General features: G+C 38.2%; 1 protein-coding gene and 1 pseudogene across 2 annotated transcripts in view; both read right to left on the bottom strand.

Moving 5' to 3' along the window:
• Positions 1–219: 219 nt before the first annotated feature.
• Positions 220–591, bottom strand: LOC121492091 (annotated as a pseudogene).
• A 17,281-nt stretch (positions 592–17,872) lies between these two features.
• Positions 17,873–23,237, bottom strand: part of TRIM33 (tripartite motif containing 33) — a 121,087-nt gene continuing 115,722 nt past the window's right edge. The window contains exons 19-20 of one of the 2 annotated variants that reach the window (XM_041755410.1): positions 22,916–22,966; positions 17,873–22,836 (exon numbers count right to left, since the gene is read on the bottom strand). In XM_041755410.1, coding sequence (XP_041611344.1) covers positions 22,624–22,836; positions 22,916–22,966 — 264 coding nt within the window. In that variant the 3' untranslated portion in view covers positions 17,873–22,623. The remainder of the gene's footprint in view (positions 22,837–22,915; positions 22,967–23,237) is intronic. The other variant, XM_041755411.1, reaches the window with a different exon arrangement.

Below are 23,237 nucleotides of genomic sequence, written 5' to 3'. Positions count from 1 at the left end.
ATAATTTTGGTTTTTCCACACCACCAAGGTGGCTCATGTGAAACATCAAGGAATCCCTCTTCCTGGGAGCGAAGAGGAAGTTTCTCAAAACTAGAAGGGAAAGGTGTTTTTTCCCCTTGCTATCAATCTAGCTTCGAAGATATTCTATTAGTGACATATGCCCTTCCCCCAAAATAACAACGAAGTGTTCCATGTGCTAACAATATAGCTTAAAAAAAAAGTAAAACAAAATTCTACATTTTTATAAAACTTGATAAAAAAATAGTATTTCAAACTGTACAGTCACCAGAAGTACACAGTTATCAAAAATGCACACACTTCACTTAGCATCTCCAGCACCTCCAGCTTTCTGTGCCTGGTCTGTTTTGGCATCTCCGTTTTCTGTAGTGTTATTTTCATCCTTGCCAGCATCAGCTTCCCCTTTTTTCCTTTGGGTACCATCTCTCCCTTCTTTGCAGGGGCCTTTTTAGGCTTGAGCTCTGGCTTTGGAGGAGCAGGTTTAGCAGATAACCTTGCAGATCTTCTCTGTGGCTCATCCTTCACCTTGGCTTTTTCTCCTTTAGCATCCCCTTCAGCCTTTCTCTTGGGCATGGTGGTGACAGGGGTGGACGTAAGCACTGGACTGGGGGATGCAGTGGCTCGTGGGCTTTGGCCGGTCTGGGGGTCGTTATCGCCTCTTCTTCTTCACACTGCTCCTCTCGAAGAATTTCTATGCAGTTTTCTCTCTGTGTGTCCTCAGGCCCTTCCTCTGAGACTGTGCCCACTGTGTTTCTCACATGTGAGAACTCTCCGACTTGTGGGGCTACCCAGGTCTGAGGCTACACAGCCAGGATCTGTCAGGCTTGCTTCTCACTCCAAGCCCGGCTCCTCCTCTCCCAGGCCTACCCTGACAAGGACCCTGAGTGCCACCCCTGTGCAAGAGGGCCCAGGTGAACTGCCTGCAGGAGACAGGCTGAGCTGGGTTCAGTCTAAAGGGCGCACACTGCAGAACTCCCATCCACACATGAAACCAGACAATATCTCCCCCAAGCCCCTAGATATTATAATATGCGCTTTATTTGAAAAGAAATCACTTTTAGGATGCTCACTATCACTCACCATCAGGGAAATGCAAATTGAAACCACAAAGAGCTATCACCTCACACCTGTCAGAATGGCTAACATCAAAAACACAAGAAACAACAAGGGCCTGCAAGGATGTGGAGAAAAAGGAACCCTTGTGCACTGTTGGTGGGATTGGTGCAGTCACTATGGAAGATGTTACAGAGATTCTCTGAAACCTTAAAAATAGAATTACCATATGATCCAGCAATCCCATTTCTGGGTATCTATCCAAAGAAAACAAAAACACTAACTCAAAAAGATAACACACACCTCCATGTTCTTTGCAGCAGTATTTCCAATAGTCAATATTGGAAAACAGCCCAAGAGTCAATCAATGAACAAACAGATGAGGAAAATGCGGTATATAGAAAGTGGAGTATTATTGAGCCATAAAAAGAATGAGATGTTGCTATTTGTGACAACGTGGATGGACCATTATGCTAAGTGAAGTAAAACAAAGAAAAAAGCAAATACTGTATGATACCACTTATATGTGGAATCTAAAAGAAAGGAAGGAAGGGAGGGAGGGAGGGAGGGAAGGAGGGAGGGAGACCAAGCTCATAGATGCAGAGAACAAATCGATGGTGGTCAGAGGTGGGAGGTGGGAAGTGGGCAAAATGGGTGAAGGAGTTCAAAAGATACAAAGTTCCAGTCATAAAATAAATAAGCCCTGGGGATATAAGGTGCGGCATGGTGACTATAATTAATACTGCATTGTGTATTCGAAAGTTTAAGGCAGCAGATCGTAAAAGTTCTCATCTCAGGAAAAAGAATTCCACGAGACCTACTGTGGTGATCACTTCACAATACGTACAGATATCAAATTGTTATGTTGTACACCTGGAGCTAATAATGTGGTCTGTCAGCTATACCTCAATAACAAAAAAGAAATCGCTTTTAAGGACCTCTCTACCATGAAGATACAAAATGAGTCCAGTTTGTTTAAGAACGGCACTAAACATTTCCTGAGTGATTGCCATGTGCTGCTGACTGTTTTTACTCATGAAATCCTCACAAGGATCCTGTGAGGCAGGTATTATCATAATGATTATTCCTATTTTACAGATGAGAAGACCGAGGCAGAGAAAGGATAAGCAACATGCCCAAGGCCACAGAGCTAGGACTTGGCCCCAGCAATCTGCTGTGAGCCCATGCTAACGACCAGGCTATAGGTCTACAGACATGTCACCAAGGAAGGAAAAACATCTGAGAGTCAGAATAATGACTTAGGAGCCAAGCAGTGCCCAGAGAGACTGGCTAACTAGGATGATGTGCACGGGGGAGGAGAGGAGACCAAGAGGGGCGAGTCCACACACAGGGTGGCCTCCTGCACACAACGGCAGCCCCAGGACATCCAGACGGAAATCCGAAATCCCAGAAGGGCTGTCATGCTGTCCACTCGCGCTCCACTCCCCAGAAGAACCCGGGCATCTGCACAGCAGTGGAGGGTACTGCTCCCCTCCTGCGTCTGTCTCTCCCCCACTCCCTAGAAGCCCTGCTCCTTTCTCTTTGCAGGACCATGGCCCTCATGGCATGTGGTCACCTTTGGTCTACTCCTGACTAGATGCAGGGAAAGGCCTGGGTCACAACTACAGGTGAGGGGACTGGTACCCTTCCTCAACTCTGTGTGTGCGAGCTATGACATTTTCCAGGTAGCACATCCTTGGGAGAAATATGGCTCTCTGTTAACGCCATGGCAGGCTTCACATGACAGGCTGTTATTGCAGCGTAAGAGGCTGGGCAGGTGGTTAGTCTCAGTCCAAGGAGGAGGATCAGACTGACCTGGCCTGTCTCTGCAGCCTGGGGCCCAGCTCAGGCACTGGGCATCCTTGGGTCAGCTGCCCTCTGCCACAGGCTCTCCTTGGAGCTGCCCTGCCACAGGGACCACAGGCACTTCCAACAGCGTGTGTGTGTGTGTGTGTGTGTGTGTGTATGTGTGTTCCTGGCACAGGGCGGGTGAATCCCACACAGGCGAGTGGGGCTCCGACTGCAAAGCTGAGGAAAGGCCCTAATACAGTCAGCCTGCTCAGGTTCAAAGTGCCAGACAACCTCCACCAGCTGCTCCTGCTTCCTTCACCTCCTCAAGCAGAAGGCCATGTCCTAGGGCATAGGACCAACGGCTACAACAAATCACTCTAAGAACACAAGAGCTTAAACAAGAGAGAAGTCTTTTCATTTGTCAGGTAACAGTCCAGAAGCAGACAAGTTATCCAGGTGGACAGCTCTGCCCTCAGCACGCAGTTACCACTTGCAGGTCCAAACGGCACGTGTGCTTCTTGCCCAGGCCCCAGCCACCAGGAAGGGGAGGAGCAGAGAGTGCCCACTGAGTCCTCTCCCATGCGTGGCTGGGGGACAGGATACCTTATTTCAGCTCACACCTTGTTGGCTGAACTCAGTTTCATGCAAGGGAGGCTGGGAAATGTCCTTGGCTTGATGGCCACAGGCCCTGGTGAATGTCTCTTACTGTGGCAAAAGGAAGAGCAGACACAGAGGCACAAGGTCCCACACAGGGAGACCCAGTCTTCATGAGGTGAGCTTCTTCTGCTCCCAGCCATTGCTTCCCTCCCCCTTTGTCCCATCTTGACCCTCCAAGGGAACCAGGGGTTTCAACACTCGAGCCTCCCTGCACTAGGCCAACAGGGATCCTCGTGGGGGGCTCACTGGTGATGATGAGGGACTGCTTCATTGGAAGCCCTGCAGGGTTCTTGACCACCCAGCTTCCGTGCCCACCTATGTCATTTGTCACTGAATTTCAGTTCCCCGCCCACCCCCACGTTCCTCCAAGGGGTCTCAGGAGGTAAAGGAGACATGGCCCTGGTCCCAGGGAGCACTGGAGCCCTACCTCCAGTTCTCTCTCAGCCTCCTCCAACAGCTGGTTCTCCTCTCCCTCCTATGTGGTCAAGGTGCGGCCCGGGTGGGAGCAGAGCTCTGGTGTCACGCTGCCCTTTGCACCCAGCCCTCTCCCTGCACGCCTGTCCCTGCAGCTCTCTTGGCTCAGTGACTGGCTGGGCTGCAGAGACCCCTTTCTCCGTGTTGCACAGCAAGCAGCAGAAGACAGGCACTGCAAGCACAGGCCCACCTGTCTTCTCCCCAACTCGGATGCACATCTCCACAGTGAGTGCAGCCACCGCCAGCCTGGGTGGACCTGCAGGCAACAGCTCGCAAGGCCAGGCAGATGCCACATCCCTGATGTGGTGAGCAAGGTGTCAGATCCAGGGGAGTGGACCTGATGGACCGATGGATCTCCTCCTCCCCAATGCACACGCACATACAATTACTGTAGACACACCCCTCCACACCAACTTGCTCTTAAGCTGTCATGGAGGAATGCCCTCAAACAAATTCATACTGAGGTTGTAGTGATTTCATGGGCCGAGAGGCAGGATGGCATAGTGGCTAAAGGGCGTAGGTCTAAAGCCAAGTAAACTGAGTAAATCTGAAGTCTGCCACTTCCTAGCTCTGGGGCCTTGAGTAAATTACTCAACCCCTCTGAGCCTCAGTTCTTGCATTTATAAAATAGGGGCACCTGGGTGGCTCAGTGGTTGAGCATCTGCCTTTGGCTCAGGGTGTGATCCTGGGGTCCTGGGATCAAGTCCCATATCGGGCTCCCTGCAGGGAGCCTGCTTCTCCCTCTGCCTCTGTCTCTGCCTCTCTCTGTGTCTCTCATGAATAAATAAATAATCTAAAACAAAAAAGAAAACAAATTCTTTTAAAAAAAATAAAATGGATAAGTATTTTTAAAAAGAATTTTCATTAGTTTTTTTCAAGAAATTTATGCCATTAGAAAATTTAGATGAAATTAATAAAGTTGTCCATAATATCTATTTTTAAAATTCCTTTTAACTTTTTAATTATAAAATAAAACACAGATATAGAAAATCACACAAATGCATAGGTTAATGAATTTTGATGAAGTTAACACCTTTGTAACTAGCCAATCAAACCATAAATAGAACCCTGGTAGCCACCCCAGAACACCCAGGCCTTGTTCCTATCACAGCCCACTTCCTCCCTCTGAAAGCAACCACCATCCCAAGTTATGAGAATCATTTCTTCAAGTTCAAGTTTTTATAACCCAAGAGTGCATCCTGAAGCAATATAATTTAGTCTCCCCCCCCCCCATTTTTATTAACTGGCATGTCTTTTAAGTCCCTTTTAATGCATAGGTTGCAATTTCCATCCGTCTTTCCCTCATATATCTGCTGATGCACACAGGGCATTTCACCTATAGAGTTTCAATCTGGATTTTGCTGACTGCATAATCATGGTGCAGTTCAACATGTTCATTTTAGCCCTGTAATCTCTACAAATTGGCAGTCGGATCCAGAGGCTTCATCAGATTCAGGTTCTATTCCTTTGGCCTATACGTTGGGTTGTGTTCTTTCATCAGGAAGCATGCTTCCTCCCCTTTCCCCCCATGGATGGCTCACTCCAGTAATTAACTGAGTGTTGCAAAATGATACTTTGATTCTATAATCTCATTTTCATTCATTAACTAGAATAACTTTATAAAGGAATGCTTCCCTCATCTAGTACTTGGTTATCCAGTGATACAGTTCATGTAGGCAAAGACAAAATAACGTATTTCTTTTTTTTTAATGTATTTGATTCTTTCCACTTATTTACCATTTTTAAAGGTAATGAATTGCTTCCCATCATCTTCTAAGGGTAGATGTTCATCATCTTAATTTTTATATCATTATGAACTCATAAATATAAGTATATACTATGGGCTCCAACCAAGTGCAATTATAATTCTTTCTGACATTAAAACTGTACCACTTTTGGAAAGGGAAAACCTCTTCATAGTGGCTTCTAAGTCCTTATGACATGAAAATAGTAGTGGTTAGCTTCCTTTATTCACTTACATGACAAGACGCCCCAGGCTTGTCTTATACGTTTCCCACACCAAAACTGCAATCAGTCATTTCACTGAAAATCGGATTAATTTTAGTGGGAATAGTATTTCAGGACCACATGATGAGCTAGGAATTGGTAGTAGCTTGGGAAAAATGACGTCTTTAGTGGAACAGTTAGGAAGCAAAAAATTCCAAAACCCTAAGAAAGTATTCTTTTAAAATAAACTTGGGATGTAATTTACCTACAAATGTATTTATTTAAAATAGATGAATTTTGACAAATTTACACATTTTTGTAACCACCATCCCAATCAAGATATAAAACATTTTCATGTTCTTGCAACCTTTTTCAGTTAAATCTACCTTCACCGCCAGAAGCAACCACTAATCTAATTTCTATTACCATATATTAGGTAGCCCTGGATGGTGTGTTCTATAAACCCTCACTGAACTTCATAGTCTTTTGCCTGTCTGACCATTTCTTCTTGTAATTCTGCCAATCTTTCCTTTATCTTTTGAATTTATTAAGTGTGTGCAAGTTTGTATTTGTATTTATTTACTTGTCATTATGTGGTTACTGTTAGTATTTGTATTTAATATTTACTTGTCATTATGTGGTTACTGTTAGTTTTCACCGGGTGTATTTTTTCAGCCTTTCTGAGAGCCTTATCTTAGGGATCTCTTTTGTAAACAGCATATGTGTGGATTTTTACATGGAATGCAACAGTTTTTTTTTTCTACTAGGCGTTTTGGTTTGTTTACACATACTGATTATTATTAATATTTGGATTTATTTCCAGCATATTGTTTCATGCTTTCTATTCATTATTTCTCCTTCCTTCCTTTCCTGCCTACTTTTAGATTTCCCCCTCTCTTTTCCTTGTATGTATATTACATATTGCTTTTATTCTTTTTAAAAGGTTGCCTTTGAAGTTTCAGTGTGCATGTTTAACTCAAGATCCAACAAACAAACATCTTTTGACTCCACTGTCAAAAAACTCAAAGCCCAAGAAAATGTTCTGAGCACCCCTTTCCTATGTATATGCTATTTTTAATCAGTAGTTTAGGGAATCGCTGGGTGGCTCAGCGGTTTGGCACTTACCTTTGGCCCAGGGCTCGATCCTGGAGTTCCAGGATCAAGTCCCACGTTGGGCTCCTGACATGGAGCCTGCATCTCCCTCCTTCTGTGCCTCTGTGTCTATCATGAATAGTAAATAAATAAATCTTAAACAAATAAAAAAATAAATCAGTAGTTTGAGGTTTTTTCAATACATTTATTAAGATATTTCAAATACCACATAATTCATCCATTTATAGTATATAATTCAGGGTTTTTAGTATATTCACAATATGTACAATCATCACTACTATCAGTTTTAGAACATTTTCATCACCTCCAAAAGAAACTGTACTCTGTAGTTATCAGTCTCTACCTCCAAGGAACCACTGATCTATTTTGTCTCTACAGATTTCTCTGTTCTGGACATTTTATATAAATGGAATCTTGTTGAAATGTGATTTTTTTGTGACTGGTCTTTTCACTTACTATACTGTTTTCAAAGTTCATCTAGAAGTAGAATTGTTGGATCATATGGTAACCCTACTCTTGTTTGAATAGTGCTAGGCTATTTTTCAAAGCAGTCGGACCATATTACATTCCCACTAGCAGCATATGAGGATTCTGATTTCTCCTCATGCTCTCACATTTGTTATTATCTGACTTTTCACTTTCAGTCATCATAGTAGGTGTGAAATAGTGTATTATTGCGATGTGCTTTGCCTATTTCTGACAATGTTGATTATGTTTCCAGTGTGTTTGTTTACTGGCCATTTGTATATCTTCTTTGGAGAAATGTCTATTCAGATCCTTGCCCATTTCTTAATTGGGTTGTCTTTTTATTATTGAATTTTAAAAGATTTTTTAAAAGATTTGCCAAAGAGAGAGAGAAAGAGAGGACAAGTAGGCAGAGCAGCAGACAGAGGGAGAAGCAGACTCCCCAGCGAGCAGAGAGTCGGACGTGGAGCTCAATGCCAGGACCCTGGGATCATGACCTGAGCTGACAACAGACATTTAACCAACTGAGTCACTCAGGAGCCCCTTAAAAGATTTTTATACAGGGGTGCCTGGGTGACTCTGTCAATTGAGCATCTGAATCATGATTTAAGCTCAGGTCATGATCTGAAGGTGAGAGATTGAGCCCTACATCAGGCTCTGCAATGGGCTTATGAATGAATTAATTAAAAAATCTATACATTCTGGGTACAAGTCCCTTATCAGATATAGGATTTGTATGTTATTTTCTCCCATTCTGTGGGTTGTCTTTTTACTTTCTTGATGGTGCCCTTTGATGAACAAATTTTTTAGTTTTGATGTCAAATTTATCTTTTTGTTGTTCCTTATGCTTTTGGCATCACATGTAAGAATGCTCTGCGAAACACAAGATAATGAAGATTTTTTTCCCCTATGTTGTCTTCCAAAAGTTTTATAGTTTAGCTCTTACATTTACATGCCCATGGCTATCCAGGTGAACTATTAATATATATATATATATATTTTTTTTTTTAACTATTAACATTTGTTAAAAAGACTGTTCCTTTCCCATTGGATCATCTTGGTACTCTTGTTAGCAAATCAGTTGACCAAAGTATGGGTTTATTTCTGGACTCTCAATTCTATTTGACTGATCTATTTCTGTCCTTGTGCCAGTACTAGTGTGTCTTTTTTAAAATTAATTAATTAATTCATGAAAGACAGACGGGGGAGTGGGCAGAGGGAGAAACAGGCTCCACACAGGGAGCTTGACATGGGACTCAATTCCGGGACTCCAGGATCACACCCTGGCCAAAGGCAGGTGCTAAACCGCTGAGCCACCCAGGGAGTCCCAGTACTAGTGTGTCTTATCATTGCTTTGTAGATAGGTTTGAAATGGGGGAAGTGTGAGGCCTCATTCTTTTTTAGGATTGTTTTAGCTGTTCTGGGTCCCCTGCAATTCTGAATGAATTTTAAAATCAGCTTGTCAATTTCAACACATCAATTGGGATTTTGATAGAGTTTACAATGAATCCATATTGAATACTGCAATCTTGAGTTTTCTGATCTATGAACATGAGATTTTTCCAAGTAGTTAGATGTTCTTTAATTTCTTTCAATGTTTTGTAGTTTTCAGAGTACAAATTTTGCACTTGTTAAATTTAATCCCTAAGTTTTTTGATGCTATTATAAATGGAATTACTTCAATTTCATTTTGATTGTTCATTACAAGTATGTAGAAATGCAATATATTTTTGTATACTATCTTTGATCTTACAACCTTGCTGAACATGATTATTAGTTCTAATAGATTTTTAGTGTCTTAGGATTTTCTCTATATAAGCTCATGTCACCTGTAGAGATCATTTTACTTCTTTCTTTCCAATTTGGAGGCCTTTCATTTCTTTTTCTTGCCCAAAGGCTGTAGTTAGAACCTCCAGTACAATGTTGAACAGTAGTAAGAGCAGATATCCTTGCCTTTTTCCTAATGACTGAGAAAAAGCATTTGATCTTTTAAATCTGATGTTAGCTAAGGATTTTTCATTGAGTCCCTTAATCATGTTGAGGAAGTTCCCTTCTATTCCTAGTTTGAGTGTTGGGCATTGGAACCAGTCAAATGCTTTCCTTGAATCTGAGATGGTCATGTAATTTTTTTTATTGTATTGATACAATGTATTACATTGATTTCCAGGTGTTGAACTAACTGTGCATCCCTAGGATAAATCCTGCTCAGTCATGGTGTAGAATTCTATGTTGTTTTATTCATTTTGTAAGTATCTTGTTGAGGATCTATGCATTCATATTCATGAGACATACTGGCCTGTAGTCTTTTCTTGTGATGTCTTGTCTGGTTTTGGTACCAGGGTAATAAAAGCCATATAAAAGGAGTTGAGAAGTTTTCATTTTTCTCTTTTTAGGAAGAGTTTGTGAATAACTGGCCTTAATTCTTCTTTAAATGTTTACTAGAATTAAGTCATGAAGCCAGCTGTGCCAGTGCTTTTTTGTATGTGTAGTTTTGTTTTAAATTACTACTTCAGATTCTTCACTTGTTACAGGTCTATTGAAAGTGTATTTTTTCTTTAGTGAGTTTTAGTTTATCTTTCTAGGAATTTATCCATCTCACCTAGGTTATCTCATTTGTTGTCATACAATTCTTTATTGCATTCTTATAATTTTTTTATTTCAAAAAAATAAATGTGAACTTTCTAAGGTCACATTATTGATTTGAAATCTTTCTTAATATAGGAATTTACAACTCTTAAGATTCCCTCTACGCACTCTTTAAGCTGAATTTAATAACTTCTGTAATATTGTGCCATTTTCATTAATCTCATTGGGTTTTCTGATTTCTCGATTTCTTTATTGACCTATTGGTTATTTGAAGTGTCGTGTTCAATAATCCCACATATTTCTGATTTTTCTCAACTTTTTTTCCGGTTATTGATTCCTAATTTTATTCCACTGCTGCTAAAGAACATACTTTGCACTATTTCTATTCTCTTAAGTTTATTGGTTTGTTTTTTGGCTTACCATATGACCTACCCTGGAGAACGTTCCATACACACTTGAAGAGTATATATATATATATATCTGTTGTCTTTTGAGTGCTCTACAAATGTCTATTAGATCAGTTTGTAGTGTTGTTCATCTTCTTTTGTTGTTATACTTTTTTATTCATTATTGAAATGTAGAATATTGAAGTTTCCAACCACTTTTGTGGTTGTGTATTTATTTTCCCCTTCATCTCTGTTTTTGTTTTCAGGTATATTGGTGCTTTGTTATTAGGTGTACATATGTTTAGAACGTCTCCTGATGTCAATTGACACTTTTGTCATTATAAAATGTGCCTTCTTTGATTTTTTGTGTTAAGACCTATTTTCTCTTAAAATACAACCACTCTAGCTTTGTTGTGATTGCTGTTTGCAGCATATGACTTATTTCCTCCTGTTACTTTCAATCTATTTGTATCTTGTAATCTAAAATGTGTTTCCTGCAGACAGTAGAGAGTTGAATCAGGTCTTTTTTACCAAGTCTGACAATCTCTGTAATTTTAATTGTTTAACACATCATATTTAATGTTATTATATTGTTGATGTCTTATTTTACTTTTTTGCATTCTATTTTTCATGTCTCTTTTGTTCTATTCCTCCTTCAATGCTTTCTTTTACTTCAAGTGAATAATTTCCAAAGTATTTTCTTTAGTGAATTTCCACTGTTTTATCATTTTTAAGTTCCTCTAGGCTTTACCATATACACCTTATCAGAATGAGCTTTTGATTTATACTAAGCTAATTCCATATAGGAACATTACTCTTCTGTTTCCTCCTTTTTGTGATGTTGTTATATATAAACTTCCTTTGATGTTACAAACTCAACAAATAGTTACAGTAATTTTCTTAGGCTAATACAAATTCCCTCCAACCCACTCCCTTTATGCTATTAGCAAATATATATATATTACATTTCTGTATGACCCCAATGATATACCACATACATCATGTTTTATACAGTCCCACTTTTTGTATCAAGAGGAAGGAAATAAGCATTTATGTGGTCTTATGTTATTGTTTCTGTAATACTCTGGGGAATTTTTAAGCTATTACATCTTTGAATATTTTTACTTCTTTTTCTCCTCTCCTTCTGGTACTTCCGTTAGGTATGTGTCAGAATGTGCTTAATAGCATCCCAAATTTCTATGAAGCTGCATGAATTTTTCTCCATTTTCTCTCTGTTGCTCTATCTCCAAGTTTGTTTATTCTTTCTTCTGCCAGCTCAAGTCTACTGTTCAGTCTCTCTAGTGAATTTTTTTATTTCAGTTATACATTTCAACTCCAGAATTCTTATTTGGATCTTTTTAATATCAATCTCTTTATTGATATTCTCCATTTGATGTGACATTGACATCATACCTTCATTTACTTTTTAACCATAGTTTCCTTTAGTTCTGGGAACATGTTCAGAAGGACTTCTTTCAAGTTTTCCCTTATAAATCCAGCACTGGTTACTCTCACTGGCAGTTTCTATTGCCTGCTTTACTTCTAGCATGTGACTTATACTTTTGTGTTTCTCTGCATGATTATTTTTTGGGGACTGGAAACTTTAGATAACATACCAACTGGTCCTTCTCTACTTCCACCCCAAGTGACTGTTGTTTAGCAACCGGCTGAATTATTTTAGTTAACTGTATTCCCTCCCCTGATCCAGCATAAGCCTCTGATGTTTTTCCTTGAGAAAGCATAGCTTTGGGTAAATTTCCCTGGGATGGCAGTGGGTTTGAAAGGGCTCCCATGTTCTTTGACCAGGCCAGTTGTTAAACTCCAGTAATTGCCAGCTGCTTTACTGTTTTCAATAAGCTGTGGGGCATAAATAAACTATAAACTAATCCAATCATATCCTGGGTCCTTTAAAGGCATAGTTACTGAGATCTGTGTATGATAATCTTATAATTCCAAGATGGCTCTTTCGGGCTTATTTCCCAGTTCTCTCCTGCAAACCAACTAACCTACAGTTTAGACTGTATTTTGAATATCTCTTCAGTTGCCTTTTGTCATAACCTCCAGTGCTGTGCCCTCACACTTGAATTTTGCCGCTATTACAACTGAAGTCCATTCTTTTGGAAAAGATTAGAAGCTATCAGTTTCATAAAGTGCCTCTTTTTCAAGTTAAAAATCTCAAAGCCAAGGCTTAGCTGGAATAATGTGAAACTTCTGAATGACACCCCTACTTGAGAAGCTTAGTGCTAGTGGAGGGAGCAGGTAAGTAGCCTGGGGCCTTCTCGCTTGTCTTTCCTGGTATAGAATCACCACCTCATGTGCCAAGGCAAAGGTGGTCATTGTCCCCATAATTCTAAGCATGCCCTACCCAAGGTAGAGCCTCCACTCTCTGAGTGGGGGCTGAAAAGAATATGACCCACCCTGACCTATAGACTTCTGAATCACACTCACTTAAAACTACACCTCAGCAACAGGCACTTGGAGATAGGATGAGAAAGACAGGTCTTGCTTTTCCCAGGAAGATAGCTTTTCAATTGGAAGCTGAGAAAGACAAAGCCTTCTGTTTTTGGCTGTAGCAGTCTAGAGTCTCCATGTTGCTGAGCTGGAGTAAGGAGCTAGGGAGAAACCTTCATTCAAATGTCACAGACTCAAAACAAAACAAAACAAAACAAAACAAAAAACAAATGTCACAGACTCACCATCCCTACAGCATTTTCGTAAGTTTTCTTAAAAAGATGTTTCTTCACCTGTTGTTTGCACAGATGTTTCTACATCTGCTGTTTGCTTATAGGGTCACTTCTGGAGGCTTCACGTTTTAATTTTCACCACTTTCCCTGGAAGCAGGGAAGTAGTCGCACTGTCATGCTAGAAGTCATCTGGTTCATTTTTTAACTCAAAACTTGAGTTTAGGTTACCCTCATTAACCATTTTCTTTGGTCATGATTACTTCTTGTGTCTTAAAACTTGTTTTTCCAGGAGTAAACCAAGAATGCGTTTAATGAAGATATGTTGATAGTAAGCTCTCACTTTTTATACAAAATGACCTTGCCCCCTTTTTTCTTAGTTTTATTAGGTATAAAATTCTAGATTGATAGCTTCCTCTATCTAAAAATATTATCCCATTGTCTTCTGGTTTTCATTGTTCTCAAGTAGCTGTAGCACTAATTACCATGAACTTCATAAGCCTTCTTTTGCTCTTTTAAAGACTTGTTTTTGGTAGTTTGCTTCATAAGAGTGTCAACTCTAATTTCTCAGTTGTGTAGGTCCTATATTTTGTTGATCTTCCAGAACTTAGCTCAGTAGGTCTAGATGTTGATTTTCTAAACTCCACAAATCTGATATGACTTTAAGTAAATGTGAAAAGTTCTCAGCCAAAATACCATCCCTAACTATTCTCTGTATCATTCTTCTGGTACTCTATAAGACGTTCACTGGCCTTCACCATTTGCTCTTGGTGACCTTTAACTTCTCCTTTATATATTCTGTGTATGTACTGCATACTGTATTAATTTATCTTGGTCTTCTTTGATCTGTATGTTTTTCTTCTCTAGATGTTTTCTTCTCAAATCTGATTTTTCTTCCAATGTACCCATTATCCCTATCCACCTACACCATTTTTAAGCCTCTTATTCTTTCTCAATTTTTGGACATTCTTTTTTCCTTATGCATTTTGTATTTCATTGAATCTAAACGATCATGTATTGAAGGATACACTTTTTATACCACTAATATAACCAATATATTACAATGCCATCACAAGTTTAGAGGTAATAAGCCTTTTCAGTCTCTGAACATACTCATCAGTAATTCCAATGTCTGAAAAAATAATAATTCCAATGTCTGCAATCATTACAGGCCAGATTCTGCTCTTCCTCCTAATTTTTAAATAATGACTTGTTCCTCATTTTTGTGACTCTGAATGAGTCCAAGAATATTGTAACACTATCTTTAAAAATTCTTTGAGATTGGGTTTGGAGTACTTTTTTAAAAGATTTTATTTATTCATGAAAGACACAGAGGCAGAGACAGGGAGAAGCAGGCTCCCTGTGAGGATCCTGCAGATATGTTTTCTACATCTGCTGTTTGCTTATAGGGTCACTTCTGGAGGCTTCAAGCTTTAATTTTCCTCGATCCCCAAACTGGGATCACCTGCTGAGCCAAAGGCAGATGCTCAACCGCTGGGCCACCCAGGCATCCCTGAAGTACCTTCCTTAAAATTTTGAGTACTAAAACTTGTTTAAATGCCTGGAATCATTTCTAACCTGATATACTTTAAGCCTTAGTTTTTCTGATGACACAGATAAGTGTAAGTCGGGTTCCAAACCTGTTTTAAGCGTTAGCTTGTAGACACCAATTCTCAGGGGAGAACTTTTTTTATTCTTCTCTCGGCCAGTTTTCTCTTCTCTCTTGAGGTATGGTATTCTGGCTCATTCTTTCACTGAATGTGTCATATTTTGAGGTATCAGGTTTTGGAAGATTATCTGACTCTGACTTCACACCTATGTTGTGGCCCTAGTCTCCCTAAAGCTTAGCCTATTCCAAAGTCTTTAGGACACAAAAGGATTAGCAGAGCCTTGGCAGTAACTGTCTTTTTCAATACTTCTTTGGATTCATACTTTTGTTCTACCCTCGTTTAAACCTTATTTTGACAACTTTCAAGTCTTCAAAAACTTGAAATAGCAATAAAATAAACACCCTACTTTTCACTAAGATTCACCAGTTATTTTGCCACATCCACACTATATCACATATATATTTTACACACACACCCATTTTGCCTAATCAAATATTCCTAGATATTTTATTCCTAGATATTTCAGTATGTATTTCATAAGAAAAAGGATATTCTGTGTAAGCAAGAAACTATTGTCACCTAAGAAAACTAAACATTCCATATCATTAAGAATTCTATACAAATCTCCAGATGTCTCTAAGATGGCTTTAATTTCCAGGTTTACTTAATTCAAGATCAAATCTAATTTAATGCATTACTCGTTTGTTTTTTTTTTTTTAATTTATTTTGGAGAGTAAGCATGGGGATGGAGGACAGGAGATGGGAGGGAAAAAGCCAAGTAGACTCTGAGCTGAGCGCAAAGCTGATGCGGGGCTCAATCTCACAATCCTGAGGTCAAGACCTGAGCCAAAACCATGAGTCCAATGCTTAACTGTGCCACCCATGTGCCATTACATGTTGTTTTTTGATCTATAATGGTCTCCCTGCCTGTTTTACCCAACAGTTACTTTAAAAATTCACATCAGGCATCTTTGCAAATGTCCTACATTGCACTTTTCGGCCAGAGCGTGGTCCCGGAGTCCCGAGATTGAATCCCCCATCGAGCTCCCTGCATGGACCCTGCTTCTGCCTCTGCCTGTGTCTTTGCCTCTCTCTCTCTGCATCTCTCATGAGTAAATAAATAAAATTAATTATTTCATATGATTAGATTCTCAAATATTTTTGGTAAAAATGTTACAGGTGATAAAGGTGGAGCTTTTGTTTTGTACTGGTCTCAATCTACCAATAAATAATGGTGTGGCTGGACTGGCCTCCGAGGTTCTAATTATTATTGTAAGACACTTCAGCAACAACCATCAGGAAACTGAAGAAATAGTTTATTTTCACACATTTCACTAAAAATTAAAGTGAAGCTCAGAGTTCATATAGGTATCTGGTTAACCAAAGTTTACCAGTTCAAACTAAAGGGTACAAATCGCCAAAACTCAGGATTTTTCCACCACACAAAATACATCCAGAAAGGTACCAATTTGGAAGTTCCATTCTGGTATTTCACTCGGTTATTCAGGGTCACAGTTCTGCATAACCTAAAGAAAAGCCAAGGCTAAATTTCTTGAAAAACAATCTATACTCAATCTAACCCACTGTATTCTTAATGCTGCTCAAAATGGAATAGTTCTTCCAAGGTCATCTATGGCTTCTATATTGCTCAACTTAGTGGCCACTTTACCTTCACTTCATCTCTTGCTCTAACACTTGGTATCAATGATACTCCTTTTGAAACCCCTTATAAAACCTCTCTCATCTTCCATTATGGCTCCTCTGCCTTTCCTCATGACTAACCTACAGTCTTCTTGTAGAGTCTTTTTTTTTTTTTTTTAAAAGATTTTATTTATTTATTCATGAGAGACAGAGAGAGAGAGGCAGGCAGAGACACAGGCAGAGGGAGAAGCAGGCTCCATGCAGGGAGCCCGATGTGGGACTCGATCCAGGGACCATGGGATCATGCCCTGAGCCAAAGGCAGATGCTCAACCGCTGAGCCACCCAGGTGTCCCTAGAGTCTTTTTAAAATATACTCCTTAAATGTTTCCTCTGTTACCATAAGTATCCTACTCCTCTCATTCTATAAATTTCCTAGGCAATATTGTTATTTTCACATTGTTTTAGTTAACATTATGCTAATAGCTCATCTTTTGATAGGTGTTTGCTGAATGCCTATCATGTGCCAATTTCAATGATAATAAGATAGACGGGATTCCTGATGGATCTTGGAGGTTCTGTCTGCAGCCTAGTTATTTCTCATAAGCACCAGAACCATGGACACCTGCACCTTAATTTTCCACAGGTACCTTAAACTCAACATATCCCCAAAACGAACCCATTCCCCTCCACTTATAATCTTTTCTCCCACTCTTTTTAATAGGTGCATTTAAAATATGCTTACTTTCTGTTCTAGATCTCTCTAGTGTCCATCTCCACTGCCAGATAGCTAGCTTAGGGATCACCTGGATTATTTACAGCCTACAATTCCCTCTCCACTTTCAATATTCTCCATAACCCATTCTTCACAGTTTAAAACGAACTTTCAAAAGGGCAAGTCTGATTATGTCAACTCTCCAAGACCTATTCTGTTCATAATTCTTCACGGGCTCCTTGTTGCCATCAGTGAAAGCCCCAAACCCTTTAACATGACTTACAAGGCACTGCTTTAAAAAGGACCCTGTTTCAGTTCTCCAGCTTAGTATTTTACTACTCCAAGTTATACTCTACTCCAAACTGAACTTCTCAGGTCCTGGAATATATTTATGTTCCCTTTCATTTTCAGACTTTTCTATATTTTATTCTCTCATCACTCTCTCTTTGCCTGGTCTCCTATCATCATATTTTTAGGAATGAAAGAGATCACTTTCTTCATCAATGAAGTTTGGTGTTAGTCCCTTTCCTATATGTTTCTACCATATTGTGTTGATCCCTATCACAACACACATTGTTCTCAAATAGAGTCTAACCACTTGTGAAGGCAGGGACTCTGTTTTATCTTGTTCACTTCTGTATCTCCAGTGCCCGGCACACAGTATACATTTTTCAAATAAACTTAAATGATTAAATCTCAACTTAAAGAGGAAGAAAAAAAGGAATTCATTTGCAAACTTTTTCAATTTTCTAATTTAATAGAAATAACCAAAACAATGTGGCTTTCAAACAAGGCTTTAAACTAATCTAATACAACTTCTACAACACATTCCAGAGCATTATAACAAGAAATATTTACAGGCAGCTAATGTATTAAATAACCATGAAAAAGAAAATCTTGCTTTTAATACACACCAGCAAAAAACACAGGAACGGAACAATTAGAAACTGCAACCTTGTTTTAAAAAATTAAATATGATTATTTAGAGAATACAATACCACAGAAACAGCACTTTTTCTTTAAGAATCATATTGAAGGGTAGTTAATTATGTGCAAAAATAATAGTTGTAGTAATAGTAGGAATAATAATAATAATAATGAGGGGAGGAGACCAGTTGAAATACTGGAAGCAAGGAACTAGTAAGGCTGTAAATTTAACCCTTTCGTGTGTATGTCTACATAGAAAATTAACAGGCTTTCAGATTGCACATACCATTTTCATAGGCTTATATACATGTTTCACTGTGATTTAAAACATAGTAAATGCCTACATTTTTCAGACTAGGAGCAGACAAGCACTTCCTTCGTAAGACTGAAATTTAGGCCACACCTGAAAGGGAATATTGCAGTGGCACTTACAAAATCATTTCAGTGCCTTCCCACATACAAATTTGGTGAATTTAAAAGAACAGCATTTTTGACTTTAAAGATTACTTGCTAGAAAAGGGCTAAACTTAATTTTGTACATTTTGTAGTATGATTATGACAAATATATCCAAATTGACCTATTTTTGAAGATAATTTTCTCAGATACAATAAAAAATATATAAAAGACCACGAAGGCAAACACAAGGAACTAAGATGAAAGATATGCTTTACATGCATTTTGGCCAATAAAAGAAACCATTATATCCAAGAGTACATGTTGAAATCTGAAATGTCTATGTAAACTGTGGCATATAAATTTTTTTTTCTTAAAAAAGTACCTTCAATTTTTTTTACTCAAATACTTACTTTTAAAAAAATATGCAACTTTCCCCAATTTTTAAAATAAAATGCCACAATATATTGTCATAAGCTCCAGCATACATTTAAATTTCTTATTTTTTTAAAAGATAGACTGGGTGATATGCATACAAACTTTCCTATAAAATCACCATCCGAGAGAGGACTATGACGTGCCTATTAGGCAACAGACTTAAAGCAGTGTTATTGCTTTATCAAGGAGGAGAGAACTGTGAGAAAAATAAAACAAAGCATCCAGGTTCAGTTCAAGATCAAACTGATAAACCTTGAAAACCTTGGATCATCTTCAGCAGATTATTAATACAGATGGTATGAATTAAGAATGATTGTTTTAATTAGGGGAGTTGGGGTAGGTGGATTTCATAAAACTACTCACCGATCCAATGCTGAGTATGCAAATAAGCAGTGCTGACTTCAACAAGAAATGAGATTTTTCTATTTCCTGTGTTGTTCATTGGAAAAGGGTAAGGGACTTAAAAGGCCAAGGAAGAGGGGGCCACAGAATCTACTCCCGTTTTGGATACTAAGAGATTGCTGAATAACATACGGTAGGCCAAAATCCAAGGGCACAGTCAGAAGACCTAAATCTACTGGCTTACTAATACTAATCACTAATAATTACATGGCAGGATACCTGCTGAGGTAATTGATAAACCTACAATTTGTACACTATAAACCTTTGCTTCTAATTAAAAGCATTATTTCTTTGGATTAACTAAAAATCTCAAAAACCATTACAACAAAAAGTGAGAATTAACTAATATTATTTCAAATTCCCTTATATAAGACATAGAAGTCAGAAAGTACCTTGTTGATTCCAAAAAGACAAATTTCAACAGGGGATCCAATGCCTTATCATCTCTCTGTGGTCATGATTTGATATTTCTATATAGAACATGACCTATAATCTTACCATACTTTGGAATACTACATGCTTCACCTTGCAAAACAATTCTTTTACTCAGTGAATCAGCTGAACCAAGTGCTAAAACAAATGCAAATAAAGGCCAGCAGAATAGACTGAGGAACACTTTGTTCTTAGTGTTCTGATGGGTGATGGGAACTGAAGTACTACAAAACTTTGCACACTTCTTTAAGAAAAAAAAAATTTAACATCTCCAAATCTAAAATACTGCCTTTTAACAAAGAGTAATTAAATTGCCTTCAGGAATTGATATTCAATGTTTGCTTTTTTTGAAAAATAAACTAGTAGAAAAACATGAAGATATCTGAATACCAATTTAAGTTTTTATATTTTTTAACGGTTACATTAGATAGTGGCTGAACAAATCAGCTTAAGAACACAGTGATTAGTGTACAAGAAAAAAAGCTTCAGTGAAATCTAAACCCTCATTTAAGGGTGGTTGATAGCTATTTACTTAATAGTAAATTCTCAGTAGTATGAACTGTCTTCTATTAAGAGAAATGGAGCGTATTACACGTTGACAATAAAGTGGCTTTTCAAAAACCAATCTCAAAAAAAAAAAAAAAAAAGAATTCCACCTCACATAGAAAGGGAACACTATCTTTTAAGGCCCCAAATATCAAGAAATAAATATTTACTTAAAATTTAATTTCTCCCCCATGGGTAGAACCTATGTATAAGACTTTTTCTAAGAATCATGAAAGGATTCATCTGAAGAGCAAGTGTAAAATATTAGAAATCAATGGCTTGACAAAAGGAAGTTATACTGCTACTCAGTGCTTTCCAAAACGTGCCCTTAGATATGACTCCTGATAAACTGAAATCATAAATGTGGTGGTAAAGAGGGAAATACACATAAATAAAGCATTTTAAAATGATTCTCTCCCTCGTTTAAGAAAATTCTTCTTACGTACCTGAAATTTGAGTAAAATGATAAGTTTGGTGTAAATTTTAAAGCTGAACTTATAACAAGAAGCTAAAAAGAAGCCACAGAATGAAGTTAGTCAACAGCTGTAATAAAATCAACACCACTTACATACACCATCAGAAGGCCTGAATAATATTCACGTTTACCCCCAACACTTGTTAAGAAAAGAAAAACCCAAAGGAATTTGTATAATAATTTCTTTAGAGCACTTTATTTGATTCAATATGCACTAAAAAATATTTACCTTAGACAATTATGTCAAATAATTTTTACTGAGTAGTCTACTGTCCGAACTGCAGAAGCTGAAGTTTTAAAAAGGCAAACGATTTGCCACAAATCTGCTGACGTCTGAAAAATATCTAATGGCAAGTCTTCTATTTTGGTCACTTTATATTTTAAGGTGTCCATACAAAAGTAGGACTAAATGTTTTTAATCCAACAAAAGAGAAGCCTGTACACAGTCTAGAATACACATCTTGGATCTGAGCATCACAAATGAAGAGAAGAAAAATGAAACCAAGCCAAGGTGGTTTACCTGTCTCAGGGGCTGAACTCAGGGTAGTAAAGGTGGGTTTACTCCAGTAACCATTCAAGTGGGGATTGGCTCATTTTCAGGATTTACTTACAGGCCTCTTCTAAGTCCGTTAAGCCCCCAGTCCATGCAAATGTCCCACTTGGTGGACAGATGAGTAATCTAACCCCACCGGGTTTATTTTAATAGTTTTGATATTTAACAATAAGCTGCTTCTGAAGATTTTCTGAGAAGTCTGTTCTCTATTAAAATAAGATAGAACCTCAAAATATGAATGTGAACATTAGAAATAGACAGCATATATTACAAATCCATTCTTGATAGGAACATTAGTAAGAATACACATTAGCTTAAAAAACAGGCTCAGCAAATGTTGCTGATCTGCCAGAAGTTTTAGTTCACTATTTACAAATAAGACAAAGTGAAATACAGAAAATTTTACACATTTGGTAGTTGACAGATTATTGTTTGCCAATAGTGGTCTATCAGAAAACTGATATGAAGGAAGACTGGATAAGAGCCAGTTGTCACCTTCTCAATCAAATTTAAATGTACAGAAAACTAGATTAATTTTGAAACAAACATTCTGCCTTTGATGGGAGTAACTTTATGATTAAATGATCTGACTGGGAAGTGCGATTCCATGGAAGTGTTTCTCTGGAAATGACTACTATATGATCTGCCACTGAAAAGTTACCATATTTATTTCAGCAGACCATTAAAATTGATTAAATGATCAATGATGTTTCCTAGACTCCAGGTATAAATAGAAAATAAAACTACTGTTGAGTTATTTAAACCAATATAAAAACTAAGGTCCAACAGCATCAAAGTGAGAAAAAATATAATGGCATGATTCAATGCACATCTGCATTGACATCAAAGCGGAATCTGAGCAACTTTGATTTTACCTAGAAAACAAACTGGTATGTATGTGTGTGGAAGGGGAGGCATGGAAGTCGTTTTTAATAGCTGTGCACTCTTGTCCAAGAGACAATTTATCAAACGACATGACCTTCAAGTATTTACTTGTACACCAGCATCCTGCAGCAATCAATACCACATGATCACCAACATCTGCCATTCTAAAGAACCATCCTCTTTAGTAACAGAAATCTTCAAATCATTTCACTTTTACTTTTCGTTTTTTACTTTTAAAGTTGCAAATAGAGTTCTCTCCCCCTTTCTTCGCAAGAAGTGACTTCTGTCCATTACTTCAATCTAATACTGTGTAAAAGCTATCAGCTTCGTCAAGGAGGTGCCCATTGCAGGCAGGATATTCCAGCAACACTTAAATAAAAAGTTTTCTTTTCTCTCTCTTTCTCTTTTTAAAACAATTATTTAAGTTCATGTCATTTTACTTTATATGTACTGGTCTCTCATCTGACTTTAGGCGTTTTCTGCGGGGCTGTATAAAGTCTTCGTCAGAGTCCTCAGTTACCTCACCATCATCCTCTTCCTGCTCAAACTCTGGCAAAGGTGCGAAGGTCCTGTCTGAGTAGATCTCTGTGAGTTTATCTTCAAAGTACAATGCAACTGCTTTCCCTGCCTGAGCTACTTCTGAATCAGCCTGCAAGCAAAAGATAGGAATATTCACCTATTGGTAATGCATATTCCTTCACCAAGTTTGCATGGTCTGAAAAGCTTACCTTCAAATTAATCTCTTGTGTTTCTGCATAAACTTGAACAACTTTCATCATCTAAAAAGGATACCAGAGTCAAAAAAAAAAAAGGGAAATTATAATCCTTTCTAAAGTTATGAAACTGCATAGGATTGGTGACGAAAGTCAGCCATATTAGGGGGAACAAATTGCTATAACCAGATCAAGTGCTTTCTAAAATTCTATGGAACATGGAACTACTTTCTTTACAACGTTCTGTTGCTAAAGCTACTGTGAAACCTCAAGAATGGTTTCAAATTCTTAATTAGTAAAGTCAATCTGAAATGGAGGTCAAGTGAATACATCAATC

The sequence above is a fragment of the Vulpes lagopus genome, chromosome 5 (assembly GCF_018345385.1).
Source record: "Vulpes lagopus strain Blue_001 chromosome 5, ASM1834538v1, whole genome shotgun sequence".
Taxonomy (NCBI): Eukaryota; Metazoa; Chordata; class Mammalia; order Carnivora; family Canidae; genus Vulpes; species Vulpes lagopus.
The sequence above is the reverse complement of the archived record's forward strand: the minus strand, read 5'-3'. Positions and strand labels throughout refer to the sequence as shown.